Source organism: Temnothorax americanus, unplaced genomic scaffold (assembly GCF_048541705.1).
Source record: "Temnothorax americanus isolate GAGA-0224 unplaced genomic scaffold, ASM4854170v1 Scaffold13, whole genome shotgun sequence".
In the NCBI taxonomy this organism is placed as follows: Eukaryota; Metazoa; Arthropoda; class Insecta; order Hymenoptera; family Formicidae; genus Temnothorax; species Temnothorax americanus.
Window position 1 is genome coordinate 3,621,902 of NW_027509264.1, and position 19,482 is coordinate 3,641,383.

Sequence of the window (19,482 nt, forward strand, 5' to 3'; positions counted from 1 at the left end):
GTGAGAACGTCACGGTCCATCACCCGCGACTCGCGGATGCTCCACTCCTAGCGCGTTACCATCTGCACGGCACCGTTACCGCCGCGCTACCTTGACTCGAGTTCTCTTGCGCGGCGCGCAATCGCGCGCCGAAGGTGCTGCGCTTGAAGGTACGGCCGGTCAAAAAATTGTCCGAATCGCGAATCTAATTGATCAGCGATTAATTTGCAACATTTTCTCAGAATCTCGTGTTTTTCAAGAAGCTGTTAAAATAGATAAATAATAATGTTGCAAATAATAAATGAGCGACATAGATTATTACGAACAAATTGAAATAAATTAAAATGAGAAAATATTAATTTAACGAGTAATTGAAATAAAAGTAAAAAATATTAAGACTCTGCCAAGATATCGTCGTAACGTCAGTTTAATCTACAACATTAACCTTTAGAAAACGGGCAAGTTTTTTCAATTTTTATGATTCTTATTTATAACTTTCATATATATGTTAAAGTGTTATACTACGAAAAATAAGCAACTTTGTTTTTCAGAGCAAACAGTTTTTTATAGGATAATTAATTGAATTTCCACGGGTGAATCTGCAAGAAATGTTCAATAGCTATTCGAGTATTTATTATCGTATGCAGCGATAATTGGTAGCAAGAAAGGAGTTGCATGTCCAAACGCATGAAGAGCTTAGAAAGCGAATTCTTTCATGAATATGAAAGGGCTTTTCTCCGGCGAAAATTTATTCGGGCATCGCGTGTTTTTACAACGTTCTCGTCTTGTGGACGCTGGATAATCTTTATTAGTCACGAATCCCACCCGTAAAAGTGTTCGCGCCGATTCTCGGGCCACAACCGAGGAACAACCGCCGGCGATTCCAGATCGCGGAGCCGTGGATCTTTTCCGACACACTTCTCCGGGGCTTTTTTACCACGTGTTATTTGTTCCTCTCTTTCGCGAACCGCACACTCGCCTCGTTTCGCGCGCAAAAACCCACTGGCGCAAAGAGCGGGTCAGTTTTTCCGATTGCTAATGGTCAAGCTGGAGGCTGCGTTCCCGATGGAGCCGTCGATATCGACGCTGAATCTTCGACGTTCTCTCCTCGCCGCTGCTTCGCGGCGGTAGAAAAACACGCGAACTATGGGCCGAGCGGTTGTTGCGCACCGCGGACAATGATTAGCGTCCACGTCAAATCTCATGCTTAACAGATAGCCGCAAACTTTCACCGAGATGAATCGCGCGGCCGAGAAGAATACGCGTTCGATCTTCGGAGAAAGGCCGTGCTGTACCCCAGACGTGTTACTCGACATCGTGTCCACGATGAAAAAATCGCGATAAAGCGAGAGCCTATTGACGACGACGGCCACGCAGTAATAATCGTGAGGTATGCTCTCTCGTACGATTCGCAAAAATCGTTATCGATGTGTTGGGATTTACGAAGGAGGAAACCCGTCGACAGATCACCCTTTCTCCGTTGACTTAAACTTTCTAAAATAATTGCCGATTTATGTTTACCTGCTAATTAAGTCAGACACATCCGTTGTAACACTCGTTTCTTGCGTTTTTGAAGTTTTTGGAGGATTTATCGAACCAAAAGAAAAAGAAGAATAAGATAAATCTTTGTCTATATGTTATTTTCTTCTGTTGCATTAGCGACGTAATTGTTAGTTTTCATCAACAAATATATATATATATATATATATATATATATATAAATCAATTTATCAAACTATAAGTCCTATACAGAAATGAGCAGAAAATGAGCAGAAAGTTTATAGCTTTAGGCAGCACGCGGAAATTTCTCTCTATTCGATTCGAAAGGTGAGGATACGTGGGAGTTGAGTCGGGGTCTATTAGGTCTCGGCGTAATATTCCTAAGATCAAAGCGGCGGACAGCCGATGGCTACTTCAAAGAGCAGTTCTCATCTTGTAAGTATCTCCCGTGATTTCCAATTATGAAGAAAGAAGAGAGAGGGAGCAAGAGAAAAAGAGAAGGTATAAAAGACACGCGGGACTTCTCTCCTCGTAACTTGTCACTAATATCAATTAATAGTCCGCAAAACCGCCTTCACGGTTGATTAAGAGGCACTTGGTGGTCCAGAAACGACCGGTTCCAGCCGCAAAACTCACCCGCGTCTATCAACGGCTGATTTCCGGCGGGGCCGAAAGACGAAAAGCACAAGCAAATCCCGGACAAGCGCGGAACCGAGTAACCCCGAGGCGGGCAACGCGACGAGGGGGAACGGAGGGAAGAAGAGTGGAAAGTGGATTGGCGGAGATGCAGCTTAGGATTCCGAGTATACCCGAGCAGTTTCTGGTTGGTTGGTAAGTGGGACTAGCGGGGACTCATAGGCACGTAGCGTCCTACGCGAGGCCGCAGTCGGGCGCAAACCCCGAAACAATCTCATCGCGGGTTAGCCTCCAATCCACGCACCAGTCTCCGGAGAGCCAACAGCAGCGATAGGCAACGGCAACGGCAATTCGCGGGCAGTACGGTTCACGGCCTCGGAAGAGTTGCGGAACGCGGAAGAGGGTGCGTGCTATAGACGTTGCGAGACGGAATTTTGTCGTCCGCGATCTTGGGTGCCAAGTCGCGTGATCGTAGCCGCTGTCGAGTCACCGCCATCGGCGACTCTGTCAAAACGATCTCCGTGTATTCGGTCGGTAGCGCGCGAGAACCGTAGAGGTTTCTTTTTTGGGAGAAGAGACCGGCGGAAGCGCGAACAAGGATCAACGTGAGAACGGAGAGAACGGCTGGATTAGAGCTGATCTGGTCTACCGGCTTGTCAGTGACGTGCAGGAACCGCGAGAGAAGTACGCCTTCCTTCTTTCCTATCAGGGATCGCGGTCGAGGTCGCGGTCAAGGTGGAGCGAGGACGAAAGTCTAGGTCGAGGGTCAGCCTACCTACGCGCTGCACGAGGTATGAACTCTTGATATTTTTTTGCTTTAAAAGGCTTACGTTGACGCTTGCATTAACAAGGATGTGGGATAGCGGTATATTTGCGAATTCATATCGTGAGAAGATCGACTCGTTCAGCTATGATTTTCTTACTTGATACATATGTGGGTAATTTGTACTGCATCTTCAACTCCCTATCATCTGTTTCTAGTTTCTGTTGAATAAATCAAAGAAATCTTAACAGAAACGGTTGGTTTATTTAATAACAGATAGCAAAACTATAATTTGTTAAGGGTTACACGTATCTATATACATATAATAAAATGTGATACATCAAACATGTAAGCACATATAAAAGACATGTATACATGATAAATAATTTTGTTATCTGTTGTAGCTAGCTATTATTCGTAACTACTATTATACTAGAGATAACGGAACTGTGAAATAAGTACGGCTTGCTTTGCCGTAACTGTTGACAATGAGGCGATTACTATTTTTTTTATCTCGTCTTGTAGCCACAAACCGGCGGCTACGATCGATTCAATTTTTCTGTATATAAATGATATTTCGTGTCTACAAGTTCGCGGCGTCGTCAGATGTACGAATTAACTCGACTGAGAAAAAAACCAGGAAAGTGCATCATCAGACTCGCGTTCCTACGTATTTACGTTTTTACGGACAATGTTTCGTTCGACATCGATGATTCCGCCGCGAAGCAGGTAGATACCGAAGGAACAACATTCCGATCGCGACCGCCGACTTTGCTCCTCGTACTTCCGTTACAATCTACGTGTCCAACTACCGGGGCGCTACCGATGCGAATCGAGCCAGTGGGTGTATTCATTATTGGACGTCGATTTATTCCAGATAATCGCGTCTTCCTTCTTATACGCTCTCATCCTTTTTCTCATCGCGAATGCTGCTCATTCTTTCTCGGAGCAGGGAAGGGAGGAAGGAAACGCGACGATGATATATTATTAGCGCCGTATCTCTGGCGGATCGTTTCGCAGAACCAACCGATTTTCCACACCCGGGAATGAAACCTGCCTCCGTTTTTTCCACGCGGTTTATTCTTTCGACACGCCTACGCTTCTCAAAAAAAAAAATAAATAAATAAATGAATAAATAAATCAGTCAGTAGAACAGCTCGCGTGCACAATTTTTGCACATATTATTTTAAAAGCAGCAAGAAGCACACGAAGCACGTTTCTTTGATGTCTCGCGCGTTAAGGCAGCCGCTCCGATTGGCCGCTGTAACGAATGACGCGACGAATCGCGGGGATGACAGTGAGGAAAAGGGCCACGCAATGCGTTAAGCTAATTTAACAAAAGATCCGTTAGGCGGTTACGTTGTCAGTCGCGGCGTTGACGCGAGTCGCCGTTTTTCTTTGTCTTGCGCTTGCGCTTTTGAATCGCGCGAGATGCTTTATGTGTCGCGCGGACGCGAGACGTGAAACGCGAACGACTTTACGAGATCCGTCGAAATTCTTTGTCTCTCTCTTTCTCTCTCGGTACTTATTTATATCCATTGCTAATTGCACGTTGCTTTTGTGTACAGTCGCGACCACTGCACGCTTTCCTTTCGGTCTCGTTAGTCCGACAAATTGCCGAAACAAACGCACGCGTATCGATCCGTGAACGTTCGTTTTATTTGCGCAAGTAAATTAATGCTCGTTGCTCTCTCGCGAGCTGCTCATTAATGGTGAAATTATTCACCGCTCGCCTATAACGCCACGTGCAACGAATTGCTAATGCGACGTAGAGAAATGTATTCGAGAGAGTCGATAGATAGATAGATAGATAGAGAGAGAGAGAGAAAGAGAGAGAGAGAGAGAGAGAGAGAGAGAAGACGCGCAAAAAGATTACCAGTACATTAATTGTATAATTTGATCTATCGTATATCTCGCTATTTCCTTTTTACATCGTGATTCATATCATCGTAACCCTACGTTCTTTTCTACTCGTTTTCTGAATCTCTGCGTTTACCGTTCGCCTCTATGACACTATAAATCTTTCTTTTTTCCGCGTACTTCATTAATTTAATTGTTGTATGGTTCGCATAAACAGTCGATGTCGCGAATGTTTAAAAACTTTGTTTGCGGTTTGTAAGCGTGGAAACTCATTCTCCGCCCGCTACATTGTGCGGTTTACCGTGACGAAAGAATAGAACGTGGCCAGAAGTGGCAGAAGAAATACGAAAAATATTCCCGAATAGCGGACAGTTCCCATTGTGCGTAAATTTCACCCACTAGAAAATAATCGCACCCTCCTTTCGACGAATGAGACGAGTAGACTCGGATGCGGGTTACATCTCGCCGCAGGAGTGTCCGTGAGATTTTAGCGGCAATCTCGACGCCGTTACAGTTTCGAAACCCGTCGATCGTATTTTAATCAGCGTCCTTTATCGCGGTATATCTCGCGCGTGTCTATCCACTCGAAACGTTCCTCTTTCTTTTCTTTTCGCAGTCCGTGTCGCGTTCTCGCTTCCGTTATACCGAGTCGCGCATCCGTCGCAGGTACATAATTCAGCAACGTGAGATACATATTCTAATGAAGCGTAATGTCTAACATCTGATGCTCGAAGCGTGCGGTGTCCGCTCGCACCCGCTCGTTCGCGCGAGTGCGAGCGCGCGCGCGCACGGGCGCAGTTTGATACGGCCTTGCAAATGCAACGAGATAACGGCTCGTATGGTCGGTTTGTACCGAATGACCCAATTTCACCAGTGTCGTATGGCATACGTGCGATAACTGTTGCGGCACAAGCACCGACGCGCGGACAAGATCGAGCACGTGAAAGGAAAATACGTAGGTAGGCAGGCAGGCAGGCAGGCAGGCAGGCAGATAAGCGGTCAGCTCCGCCATGGACCGATGCACGGACATCCAGGAAAACGAACAAATAAACACGCGCCTCTCCTAACTATCTATCTCTCCTCGCCCCACCTAATTCCTATCTGTCGACGTAAATGTTTCGGACGGGAAAAACGCGCGGGGTCGACCTGCCTTGACCGCGGAGAAAAGATCCGAGAGATTCCAGCGGCGGAGAACGCGAGAGGTCGTGCTGATAAAAAAAAGTTTTTGCGAGGACGGAGAGCGACCTCGGGCTTCGTCGAAAGGGGCACAGGTGAACGAGGAAGAACGCCATAATTGGAAAACATCTCGTATGCATATCGCGTACAACGGAAACGCGATTTCGCCAATCCATCGTAACGCAACTGCGGCTAGATTGCGGCATTCTAATCCCGACGAGGATTTCTATGCCTCCGTCTCTCTTCGAGTCGAACTTGACACGTAGCAATTACCTCGGTCGTTCTCCGTATTTGCATAATTTCGCACGATAGACGTACTTTTTCTCTCAACGAACGAAAAAAAAAAACATAATTAGCAAGTGACCAGTAAAAACGGGCTTTGAGAGTTCAACGCGGTTGACGGCGTGGACTAATGTTATGTCAATCTTTAATAAATAATAACTATAAATAAAATATATAATTACAAATCGGACGTTTCGACTACGCTTAGAGCGATACCAATTAAATGAAAATGATCTCGCGTTCTCCGACGAGAAGTTAATTTAAAAATTTCATGGTCTAGAAATAGCGTAATTTTCCGCGAGAAGTGTAAAACTTGGTTAATGATCATAGTTTATTATATAATTAAAATCAAAATAACAGTCACATAACTTGAGCAAAAAGAGAAATAAAGTCATTTGCTCGCCAGCTCAGAGAACGCGAGTACAAGCGTTGAAGTCAAGGTAGAGTACATCGAGAAGCAATACAATTTGTACGTAAAGGACGCCGTTACAATTGAGACAACGATGCACTTAAAAGACATTCCTGATTCCAAATGACAACCGTCACATTCGTCCCGGTGACTGACATAAGGAATCAGAGGAATGTCTTTCAAGCGCATCGTTGTCTCAATTGTAACGGCGTCCTTAACTTACAAATTGTATATTGCTTTCCGATGTTTTTTTTCTACCGCGGTTTCAACGCTTTCTCGCGTTCTCTAACCTAGTGAAGTGGCTTCACTTCTCTTTTCCCCTTTTTACTTGACACTTGGTAATTTCATTATCGAGAGTCTCTCATTATTTATCAAATTATTAGAGAAATTATATTTCTTCGTGTTAACGTTACATTTTCACGTTCAAAATAAGATATTATTTTGTTGCACAATACGAACATAAAGATATATGAAATGTGGGTAGATAGACAGAAAATTATAGAGAAAGAGGAAAGATATAATACGATAAAAGAGAGGCTCACGAGTTTACATCTCGCGACGAAATGCACTTGAGTTCAGCGTGAACTTCAACCGCGCTCGGAAAAATCTAATTACCGTTGCGAGAGCGAGAGCTCTCTATCCTGTTAAGGTCGTTCCGAAGCAAACATTCGGGCAGTATAAACTGCGTTACGTTCTACATTACCCCATCCGCATCGCGTAATCTCTCGGCAAACCGCAAACATACGCGATCTAAATATATAAATCCTTTCCCTCATTCGATGACATCGACGTGGAAAAGCGAAAGCGACGATTTTTCGAGGGAAAACAAGATGAGAAAAAAAAAGAAGAAGACTTGACGCAAACATAAGAAAGTAAACGCAAAAGTGAAGATGCCGCGCGTTAAACTACTTTTCTTCGAAAAATATCTTCGTTTTTTAAAGCCTGCTTCAGATGATTCAAGTAGAAATAGAAATCTATTACTAATTTTACGTGCTGTATAATATAAAAAGTATTTGAAGAATGAAAATGCACACATATATACGAAGTATACATTGAAAACTATATTTTACATAAAGATATAATCATAAACAGAATTCTATCCTGTAATCTGATGCGAATTAGAGATCGTCTAAAGCAGCCTTAACGAGATAGAAAAAATACAACCATGATAGTTACTAACGTAATATGCATTTTATTCGCAGGTTCTAAGCGAAGAGTCCAAAAGAAGCATCGCTTATACACGATAAGAGCTCCTTGAAGGAAGACACCTTGCACGTAAAAATACGTGCGGAAAAGCGGCTCCTTTCCATACTATCGATACTATCGATATCAGGATGCGGGCTATCCAGTGTTGCGTCTGCCTGGCGTTGCTGCTGATGACAGCGTCGGCCGTCCCGGCGTCGTCGAAGAGCGATTCAGTCAAAGTGAAAAAAACCACGACGATCGCGACCGGAGGGGGCAAGAACACCTCGGCGATCACCGCGACGACAGCGGCGTCACGACCGATCGCGAACGCCACGTTACATTCGTCGTCGTTCACCTCGATCGCGGCGGCGGCGACGACGACGACGACGACGACGACGACGGCAACGGCACCTCAGACAGCCGCCACGTCCGCCTCCACGACGCTAAAGCTGCCGACGGCCTCGTCGACGACGAACCCGGCGACGGCGACGACGGCAACGTCGACAACGGCCGCGTCACCGTGGTTAGCGTCGTCCACGGCGGGTTTGCCGACCTCCCGCGATCCACAGGACGGCTCGAGCCCCACCTACATCACCGAGACATCGCCGAGGATAATCTCGCCCACTCAGCACACCGCGGCCACGGTGCTGTCGTCGAGAAAATCAGCGGCCTCCGCAACCGCCGGCGTCGCCGATGTCACGACCACGGCGCCTTTGACGGCCAAGGAAACGCGAGAATCGCCCGAAAAGATTAGACCGCAAATCAAATTAACGACAAATTACACCGCCGCCAGCGAGGTAAGCGCATTAATTCTAACCGATCGACCGACCGACCGGTTGACCGTCCCCGTCTCTGCCTCGTCGTGTTTCTCGTATTGTTTCGTTTATTTTGCCTTAACTGCCGCCGGTCTTAACTATCAACGACACAGATTTCCGGCTTGTAATCGCTTTGCATGATGAATGGTCGCGAGACTCAACAGAATATCGAGTCCTAATTGGCTTATACGTTAAGCCGGTCGCGCTTACGGACGTACCGCCGCAAATTCTGCAAAATTCCGCGACGGCTGGCTTTATACAGTCATACAGGCCGCAAACGCGAAATCATTTTCCAAACGTCGGCATCCTACACGGTTTAACGCAAAGATTGAGACATTTCGCTAGAAAATCAGAAATCATCCGGAAGATAGGCGAGGAGGAAGTCTTTTGAGAGAAACAGCGACGAGAAATATTCTCTCGTTCGTTACTGTTCATTCACGTCTCGCGCCGTTTCACGGAACGTGGATAAGTTGTAATACGTTTCATTACGTTTTATGCCCGCCGTAACTCGGATAATTCCGTAATTAGAGTTCCTTCTTTAATTTATGCGACGCGCGAGAGATTAAACTCCAGGCCTCGTCGAATAATATCTGCAACTCCCGGGAGGAAAAATTCCACGGTTCTCATAAGCTCTCGGTACCCTAGAAATTATTCCAAGTAGATCGGAAAAGAACACGGAAGCGTGCGGAGCTAAGGAGAAATTTATTACTTCATATCGTTCACGCTTATCAAACAAGTTAGACCTGCTATATATATATCCTATAAAATTCCTGAAGCGCCGACAGAACTCCTTTTCTTTCGCGATGGGAAAAAAAATCCCAAATCTATAACCGCGTGCCATTCCTGCTCGTTGCCCCCTATACTTAAAGCGAGCGCAGAAAATCGTGTACCCGATGATGCGCGATAGAAAGGAACCCAGATTCGAGTTATACAGCCGACATTGGAGAATCGTATGGGGTTTAAGAAAAAAATCCCATATAGGTCGACCGAGAAAGTAGCGTGTGCACCGTAACGTACCTCCGCGTACGTAGAAAATATACGTATCTAATGCGCCCGCCGCGGTGGAGGACGACGAGCGTGTGGACGGATACGCGTGTGCAAAATGGCAAAAACGAGAAAGTAATCGGCATTCGAATACGGATTGGACGTCGTTACGGGACACATCGTAATTATCGAAGTTAATGGCGCCGCGCCGCGCCGCGCCGGCCGCCCCCCGTTCGCGATAAAGCGAGATGAATCAGGCAATTGGGTCATACCTTGGGCAAATCTTTTATAGCCAGGGGGAGAAATCATTTCTTTTCTTCCCCGGTATTTTCCTTCGCGCGCACGCAGACCTCTGCAGTCGCCTCTAATTTACATGTCTTCAAACCTTCCTGCTATACGATCTTCCTCTCTCTCGTCTCTCTCTCTCTTTCTCTCTCCAGCCTTGCCGAGGTAACGGCGGTACATATCGATGGTATATGAAACCGTTGAGTCATTTACGATCAAATAAGCGAACATAACGCGTCTTGATTACAAACGAACGATTTCGTTCCGCGGAATACGGTAAATGCGCCGCGCTCGCGCGCACGAGGTAACGGGGTGCGCGTAGTCATTAATAATAATTAAGTATTCTAACGTATCCGTAATAATCGCGCGAACGCTAACGACGGCAATGCGTAAATTGACTATGTAATATCTCGCGCGATGGAGTTATCCAGTGTCTTGCCGGACCCGCTACGCCGCGAGACGCGCAAAGCTAGGACAATCGCGACAAAATTACACCGAAAAAAAGCCCATTACGTCGCGTTAAGAATCACCGTCGCGCATCTCACGTCGTCCGAAGAACGTCGCGTTCCACCAACGCGAACAGTGTGTCGCGACCGATTACGCGACGTGCGTCAAAACACATTCTCCATTTTCGATCACGACGCGCTCTCAGCAGCGCTGAATCGAGTACGAATCAATAAAGAAAGGAAGGAAGACGAAAGGAATCTCCCTCTGAATAAAACTAAGATATGCGTCTAATTAGGAGTAAATTTAATCAACCGCGATTTAATTAATTCCCCAGTCGGTTCGTAACACTCGCGCCGCGCCGGCGAGTGTGATATGATAGAGAGACAGGAAGAAAATTCAATTAACCACGGCTTAATTATCCGTGATTAATTGAATTCACTTCCTCCTACCTGCATCGTGGCCGGGCGCTGTACGATCTGAAAAGAGGAACGGCGAATCGTCTGCGTAGACCGCGATTAAAGTTAACCACCGACGACGGCCGGTGAAAATCGGCCGGACCCAGGCCTCGTCGACGGACGGGACTTTAATTGGCAACGTCGGCGTCCGTCGTAGCGCGCAACGCTCCGGGGGAAGTCGTGTCGGAGCTTCGCGCGGCAAACTGGTACAAATGAACATACAATGTGTGCATGTGAAAGAAGGACTCGGCGCGTAATTGCGGGTTACCGAGGTGATACGAGTCGCACCATTCATCCCGATATCGAATGAAAATCGCTGGGAACCGTTCGCGTGCGCGCGAACGTGCGCCTCGAACCGAGGCATGTACCGCATATACCGATTTCGCCCCGGATCTAGCGTATGGGAAATCGGATATCCCTCGTCACTAGGGCGGGAAAAGCGAAGTAAGACAAGCCATTTTTCTTCGCCGTTGGGAAAAGAAGACGAGGCGAAGCGAGGCGAAACGACGAGGCGCGAGGCTTTCGTAGAGCCCAACGCAACGTCGCGAAACGGCGCCGCGGCTAATTCCACGACATTTCTTCGACGAGGGCAGCGCTTCTTCCGATTTGCACGTATCGTATCGTGGGGAAAGGAAGCACGCTCGGTCAGACGCGGTTATTACAGTGCACGCGCGTGCACCGCGATCAGTCACGGATGTCCAAGGGTAACGATTATGTATCTTGGACGCCCGTTGTCGCGGGCTAAATTTCGATCCGCGCGCCTCGATATCTGCACGAATTTCCAATTTTGCCGCGTGTGCTGTAATCGGCCGTGCTCTGTTTCCGTCCGTTATATAATCCTCCGTTTGACTTATTACCACGTGATCATTATTATCGTACTTTCTTCCTAGCGAACAACGACCGAATCGGTGGAATAATGCGCGGCTAAGTGTCTCGCATTAATCGAAAACATTTATCGAGGGCAAACACCTGGTTGATATTACCCCCACCCACGACTAGCGGTATAAAATCCCGACATCCTGTATACGCAATGAAACTATGTTGCAAAATAAAGTGGGCACGCCGGTCGTTATCGTGGAACTCTCTGCGCGCGCGCGCGCGCAGCACGCTTTTTAGGAAAGCGTATTTTTCGCAATGATGCAAATCGCAATTAGACCGCGAATCGAAGTAGTCCGCCAAACGTATTAAGATTGGAATATAATCCCCGCTCCTCTCCTATTAAGGCAGAAATCTATTAACCCGCGGATATTCGCGCGTAATGGAGATTCTTGACTCGCGCGCCGCGATAACGTCCGTAATTCCCCCGTCCCGTGAGTATTTGGGATGCTGCATCTCGATCTCGATGCCGCCGCGCGCTCTCCGGCCGGCCGTCCGTCCGACATCAGCATTGTAGCGATATATCCTGACGTTTACGATTGGCCTCTTTTAGCTGACGGCCCGTGCCGCGTTAGCGCGATAGCGAGCAGGATAACCGAGCAAGATAGAAATAGAGAACCTCGCTAACGGTCCCGAATAGGAATTTTGCCCCGTCGCTACGCGCGCTGTCGAGTTACGCGTAACGGAGCGTCGCCCCGGCACGGTTTTCCGAAGGCGGTGTGCGCGCGCGCGCGCGCGCGCGCGCGGCGCAACGAAATTAGAAATTATGAAATCAAAATTAAAAAATTCCTGACGGGAGATAACGGGGAAGCGTATCTCCCTATTTACCGTAACGTGATCTCTTTCCACGTCCGAAAGGTTCGGAATTTACAACCGTCCGAGACGACGAGGGTCGTTCGAAGCGCGTGCTGCTTGACCGATGAAAAGACTCGCTCCCGACGATCGAACTGGCCGTTCGATCTTCCTCGCATCAGTCGAGTCAGCTTGCACGTAACATCGCGGTTTCGGTATTCGATATTTATTGCTTTCACGCGTTTCACCGCGTGAGATTAAGTAATTCCATATCTCGGGATCGGTTTGCTAGAAAGTGCGCGGCGTAATTGAAGCGAGTAAAACGAACGGAACGGCGAGGACGCGTCGCGTTCTCACCGAAAAATTCGTGCGTTACCATTTCCGTCTTTTTTTTTTTTTTTCCCCCAATCGAACGTACAGGATTCTCTCGTCGTGTAACCGGTGCGACGATACGTTTCGTGCGCGACTAATATAATAGCGCGGGATACTCGATGACGGTTTCTACACACCGCCGTTGTTAATCCAACAAAAACAGCCGTGAAAAGAACGGCAACGGTAAACGGACCCGTTGGGTTCTTTTCCTCGAATTAATAATTGTATTGTAAGGATCTCGGAAACGCGACATCCGCGACGTCGGTTCGTCACGACCAGCCTCGTGATATCCGAGCCTACGACCGCAGAAATTACCTGTTGGATAATGACCAATCCAATTCCTATAGACGGACGTGCGATACCGCAATTACGATCGTTGGCGTTACGCACGATGCGACACTCTATCCGTATACGTTCTACAACGTCGGGATTTGCGACAGGTTTCCTTCAGATTTTACATCTGCGGCAATTTCGAAAAGAGACGTCTGTCTCGTTCGCAGTGTCAATGACGAAAAACTTTACATTATTTCCGGAGATCGTTCGGCGATACAGCTTTTTTTATCCTCAATTTGGCGTCTAATATAAAATACACACAAGTCATTCATCTATTTTCTATAAACGTCTTTTTGATGTTAATTCATTTGCTTCATACATTTAGTTCTCTTTAAGGAAAAAAAATTGAAATTATGGACTCTAAATAATAATCCAGCGTGTAAACAGCTCTTCTGGATTTTAAAGCATGAGATTGCATTTCTCGCGCGAATTCGCGCTAGCCGTGACAGCCGTTTCTCACGTTAATCGGTCCGTTTAATCAATCATTTCTCGCTTAAAAATTCGCGTCCGAGGACTGGCGATGCGCGCTGCAGTTCGCAGGACGCCGATACATTAGCTCGACGAATATACCAAACGGCGAAAGGAGGGCGAGCGTTCACGGTCGTGACGCAAACGGATCAGCCGGTGCTAATATCGGTAGTGGAACGTGACGACGCCGAGACGAAAAGAAAATGCAAGAGAAAAATAAACGAAAAGACGCGAGGGGAGGGGAGGAAGGGATGGGAACAAGGGGGAGAGAGAATAGCGGGCGATGGGCCGGTATCGCCACGGACAATTTACCGCGGCCTATTCCCCGGCTTTAATCGATTCACTCTGCGTGCCACTTCCCGTTGCATTTGTCCACAGACGGTAAATTCGAGACGCGAATCTTCTTCTCTCGCGTCTGCATGTATAGGCAGAATAAAAGACGGTGAATCAATTAGCGGTGCCGCGCATTAATCGCAACGCCTACCGCGACGACTTGTCGAAGAATAAGCCTGCGAAAAAAGAAGAAAAAGCTTCTCGCGTTTTCTTCGCGAGACGTAGGTATAGAGAAGCGAACGTGCGAAATGTAAAAGAGACGATGGAAAAAAACACGCATAATATTTCATGTCATCTTAACGATCTAATTATATTTATCTTTTACCACGAGAGGTCTCGTGGATCGGATTAAATGGTAATGTTCGTCATTTTTGTATCACTCGATTGATTTTTTTCTCTTCAATTTATTATCGTGCTTCGAACGTATTAGCCGTCAGTTATTAGTAAATTGTACAAGGAGATCGGAGATCTTTTTGTCGAATTATACTCGCGATTTTAATCACCGAGTCTCCAGGCGATCACCTATCCCGCACTTGGAACGCTCCTAGTTTACCTGACTTTATTATTCAGGACCTATCTCTTCTTCATCTCGCCGCTTCTCTGAACCGCTATACTTACGAGCGACAAACGGACGGATGGACTTTTCTACCGAGCAAACACTTAGGTATGCGGACGTGGAACGCAGGAGCGGGAAGATAAGCGACGGAGAGAAAAAAAAATGGGGAATCGTAACGTCCGAAAGAAGAATCGCGCGAAGTAAATCCAGCAAGGTGACTCCGAGGCGAGGAACTCTCGAGGGAACGCGATCGCGTTTCGGTCAACGACCGCTTTATAAACGAGCGTTTTGTAGCCCGAGCTACGCGGTGAATTACGCGGCACGCGATGACATTATTTTCGAAGTCGGGCGGTTTTACGCCTCTCTCTCCCGATTATGGTCGCGACGCGGACAGCCGATCTCTCTCGGAGGCGAAAAAGAGAGAAAAAAAGGAAAAGAATGCAGGCGAAATTCGCGAGGTTCCTGACGAACCATAATTAGCGTGTTTACCCGTGATTGATACCGCGCGACCGACGCGACGCTCGGAAGCTCGAAATGGGGCATTTTGAGCACACTTCTCCGGAAAGCTGTGGAATCTTCCTGTCCTGTCGGCGTTTCTTCCGCGAAGAACCACCGTCGCGGTTTTTCCCTTCATTCATGCTCGATCGAACGTTTTACCGCAGGATGCGGTCAATTCCCGAGACCGAGATGTATCCGACCCTTTTCTCGTAAGGACACCGTTGACTTCCTTGGCGTTAAAAACCGTCGATTAGCGGTCGCGCTCTTTACGTCCGCTCGCGAGTTGGTGCTTTCTTATTTCGCCAAAATATACGGGGAAGAAGTTGCGCGAGATTTTTTTTATAACCGCCGTGAAGTATTCCGGAATCTTAATTTCGACGATAGAATCTCCGTGTCGCCGGCATTTAATCGTCTTCTCTGTAATCAGCGTGTCTATACGGTGCGTGTTAATATTTGATCTTTCGCAAGTCCCCGAAGGGCCAAGCGGCAAAATGTACATGAACTTTAAGCGAGCAATTATTTATTCGTGCCTCGGTCTCTTTTCGGAGAGTGGGGATCGGGAGAGATGATAGCGACGTAAACGAGATAAACGGATCCGCCATAAAGAAGAGCGGGACCGGGCGAAGGCAAAGAGAGCTATCGTCTCGACGGCACATAGTCTCACGTTCCAGGAAGTTGTCCGGCGATGGATATCCGCACGGACCATCTTGTACTCTATCGATACGAGCGTAGCTCGCCGCCTGGCGCTGTGGCCTTTCTTTCGTCTCCTCTCTATTCCGCTTTTTTCTTTTTTTTATTCCATGCCTTATATTCCTCTCCGTAGTTCGCCTCCTTTTCAACAATTTCCATCACGCGATTGGCACCGTGTAACTTCCCTCCCGAGATAAATATCGAAGGCCCCCGCCCCACGAGGCCGACTTGTCACTTTTTGAGGCGGTTGCATCTCGCAATTGGAACGATTGTTGACAGGCGAAAAATTTCCGCGATGTAACAAATATCGATGCCCCTCTTTTTTTCGACGAAAAATGCAGTTCCTCTCACCTAAGCTGACATTTAACAAGACTGGCTCGATATTGGAGTGGAAGTTCGAGTCTTTCCTGATTTACATATCTCGATCAAGCGAGCAGGATTATATAGGGAAAGTGTAAATTCGCAGAAGCGAAAAACCGTGCAATTGTTTCGTGGCACAAAAACATGGTTAATGAGGTACCGCACGCGCAACGTGGAGTTTCGTTTACGATGCAATCGCGCTGGAGTAACGATGCGCTCGTTCGTGATGAAATACAGACCTATACGCCGTCGAGATAAGAGAAAACAACATTTTTCATAATCAGACCAAGTCCCCCCGGCATGCGGCAAGTAGAGATCGGCTCTTATTTCCCAGAGAAACATCTCATTCCTAGAAAACATCTCGAGATCGTGTTTATTCCGTGATTGAAGGATGCAAACGCGAGAAGTTGAGCAAACACGTGGATTACAGCTATGTCAATCGACGAAAGAGCGCGAGGTTACTTTCTAGGAAGAGACCCTCCTCTAATCATAGAGCTTCGCTCGAAATCGGATCTACGGGGATTATACTCGATACCCGGAAGGTCGTTACTCGTTCACGCCCATTCCTCGTAAAATCGCGCGATGTATTATTACACGCTTTATTGCCAAAGTGCGAGGCCTTATCGACGATTTTGCAGACGGGGGTACGACTGCCGGAGGGGGCGAGCGCGGCGCTCGCGAAACCGACCAAGTATCACTACTACCCGCACAATCAGCACATCTACCTGCTGCCGGAGTGTGCCGTTCAGCAGGTGTGCAACGCCGTCTACGTCCGATTGAACTTCACCCAACCGCTGTGCGCCTGTCCCGGAAGGTATCGGGACCCCTGCAGCGCATCCCTGGACAGCGACGACCTGCACACGACCGAGCTGGTGACCGATCCGCGAACCAAGGTCAGTGAAGAGCTCTTGAAGCTCTAGCGACCGAGGGAGTTGATCATCTCTGCACAAAAGTCTTTTTTACGATAATCATTATCCTTTGTCCGATTTCTCATTATTAACGAGGCTTCATTATTAACGAGGATATCGTGCGCAATCGCGAGATATTTTTAGCAGCATCTCTGCCGCAAGAAGGAAGAGAAGAAATCATGTGGGAACGGCCGTGAGTCGCGGATAAAAACGAACGTGCGTACGATCGAGGAGTTTCCGTTCGGGCCGCAAAACTAAAAGTTGCCGTTCTCCTAATGCGATGTTTTATTTTAACGTTTCAAGCGTTGAGCTATTAGCTATTACGGAAACGGTACCGAGGCTTGGCGCCATTCCCGGGCATGAACGACCGGCTCTCTCGGAGAAGCTCTCTCGGGCGCTCTTAACGCGAGTTTCCTGCCGCGAGAAAAACTCGTTCACTTTCGTTCGGTGTATTAACCGTGACTTGCACACCGACGAATCCCCGCCGCTCGAAAAGACGATTTTAGGAGCGAGCCTAAAATATTCGTCACGATATCGCCCCGTACTTCCGTGGCTTGCTCTCGCGTAGGATCGCTTTCACGTATAATTTCAGTCTCGATCGTTATATTCCTGCGGCTTTATTATTATAACGTACCGTAAAACGTAGCGTACCGCGCCGGCAACGTTACGGCTTTTGCAATAAACGGAGGTTCTCTCGAGCCGCATGATCATCTCGGAAGAGATAATCAATGTAATCAATGACTGCTCAGACACGCTAATCGCATCCCACTCAAGTGACACGATAATGCTTCATCTTAAACTGTTAAGATTTAAGACAGCTCCGCTGTAACGTGATGTATTTGTGCTAACGGGATTACGTAACGTGCGATTTATCTAACCGGAAGGAAGAAACCTGTACCAAAAAAAAAAAAATTGCGACACCGCTCCTTGTGACACGTGTTCGTTTCAGGCCTTGACCTTAGTGAAAACGTGCGAGCCAGTCGCCGAGATGCGAGAGTGCAGAGCCTCGCGGGACTGGTCTCTGTTGGCGTTGCAGAACGTGCGTACGGGAAAGTCCCACTATCTCGTGATATGCCGATGTCCCGACACAAACATACTAGGTAAGCGAAAGACGAAACTTCCGATTTAATCGATCTAATTTCGAAGATTGAAGGTGAACAGCCACGTCTAAAATTCAAAGTTGCGTTCAACGTGACGTAAAGAAGGCTCCTGAGTTCCTATAAACGTTGCTCCGATGGCTCGATTCGGATAGAGCCATCGAACTTTTTAAATATTTCGGTACATAACTCCTTACGTTCTTTTTTCGCAGAGGGACCTATGAGCCACGATCAGCCAACTTACGCCAGCGTTCCGGGCATTCGAGTGTACGGAATGATGTGTGTGCAGGGAAACAGAAGAGGACGACCGCTACGATATTCGCGTAGTATTTCAGGTATGCACATTCTAAATTATTTATATCATTTTTTTTTTTTTTAACCTTGTAACGTCCCTAATTTGTAATACAAATTTTGTGACTGACCACACGTTTGATGTGTTAAACAGAGCGCGCGGCGGAGAACGAGGAGAAACCACGCTTTCCTTGGGACAAGGTGCGACACTTGATGGCGACGCCGTCCTTTTGGGAATAGTTTCGCGACGCGATATCCCACCCCATCGTATCTGCCATCGACGAATTTACACGTGTTAATTTATATAATGCTATTTATATTTATAATTCTCCCAGCCATTCAAATCCCATGCTCGAACTCTATTCATTCTCCTATCGTTTCCCTTTTATTACTCTCAAGCCCTTTATTACGCTTCCTTAACCCTCGAACGGGCGCAGCATGGTGTAGAGAGAGAATAATGTAAATTAATTTCAATAATGTTATTAATTTCATCCTATGTAATATCTCGTTCAACAAATAATTTTTTTTCTATCGTACGCAACGATTATTGACTGTAAGAAGTAAAATCAGAAGAAAGATAACTTTTAAAAAACTTTGAAAACGCACACCAGCGTGTCCGCACGAGGGTTAATAGACACGATAGAATGAAATCGCCTATGTGACTTGTATTCTCATCTTCACTTACTTAATTACTCGTTTTAAGCATATTTATTATTCATGGTTTCTATGTTATTTGTAATTTGAGCCGTCGATTAATTACACAAAATATATTCGATAAATTACGATAAGGAAGACAAACGGCTTTGTCGCCTACACAAATGTAAAGAGCTGTCTCATCGCGCGTGATCTTAAAGAAACAAAAGGATAGATAGGAATATATGTGGTACCTAAACTTTCGACAGACAAGGTCTTAAAATCTACGTTCTTTTCTCTCATTATTGAGTACTGGGTAAAATATGTCATTTGCTATATATTCCAAAAATATTTTTTTACTTTTCCAACTTAGAGTCAGCTCACTATGTTAATAACGCGATTAGGGAACAAAAGACATCGATGTAGATATCTTGAGTTACGCATTTACGACTACGTGACTTAAGAAAATCTCGGAGATGTACGTGTTCGATTATACAAT

General features: G+C 46.8%; 2 protein-coding genes across 2 annotated transcripts in view; one reads left to right on the forward strand and one right to left on the reverse strand.

Annotated features, from left to right (window-relative positions):
• Window positions 1-19,482, reverse strand: part of LOC143894102 (elongation factor-like GTPase 1) — a 34,808-nt gene that overhangs the window by 10,650 nt on the left and 4,676 nt on the right. The window lies entirely within an intron of this gene.
• Window positions 1,727-19,384, forward strand: Dsx-c73a (doublesex cognate 73A). Its single transcript, XM_077400178.1, has 6 exons — window positions 1,727-2,906; window positions 7,808-8,587; window positions 16,693-16,947; window positions 17,912-18,062; window positions 18,272-18,394; window positions 18,505-19,384. The coding sequence occupies exons 2-6, from the start codon at window positions 7,940-7,942 to the stop codon at window positions 18,588-18,590; spliced, it is 1,263 nt and encodes a 420-aa protein (XP_077256304.1). The 5' UTR covers window positions 1,727-2,906; window positions 7,808-7,939; the 3' UTR covers window positions 18,591-19,384.

Excerpts from the sequence above, each read along its gene's own strand:
- Dsx-c73a (XM_077400178.1), top strand. The coding sequence starts at position 7,940 with ATGCGGGCTATCCAGTGTTGCGTCTGCCTGGCGTTGCTGCTGATGACA. Across the intron at positions 18,063-18,271 it reads TCCCGACACAAACATACTAG|AGGGACCTATGAGCCACGAT; the intron begins GTAAGCGAAAGA and ends CTTTTTTCGCAG. Across the intron at positions 18,395-18,504 it reads ATATTCGCGTAGTATTTCAG|AGCGCGCGGCGGAGAACGAG; the intron begins GTATGCACATTC and ends TGTGTTAAACAG.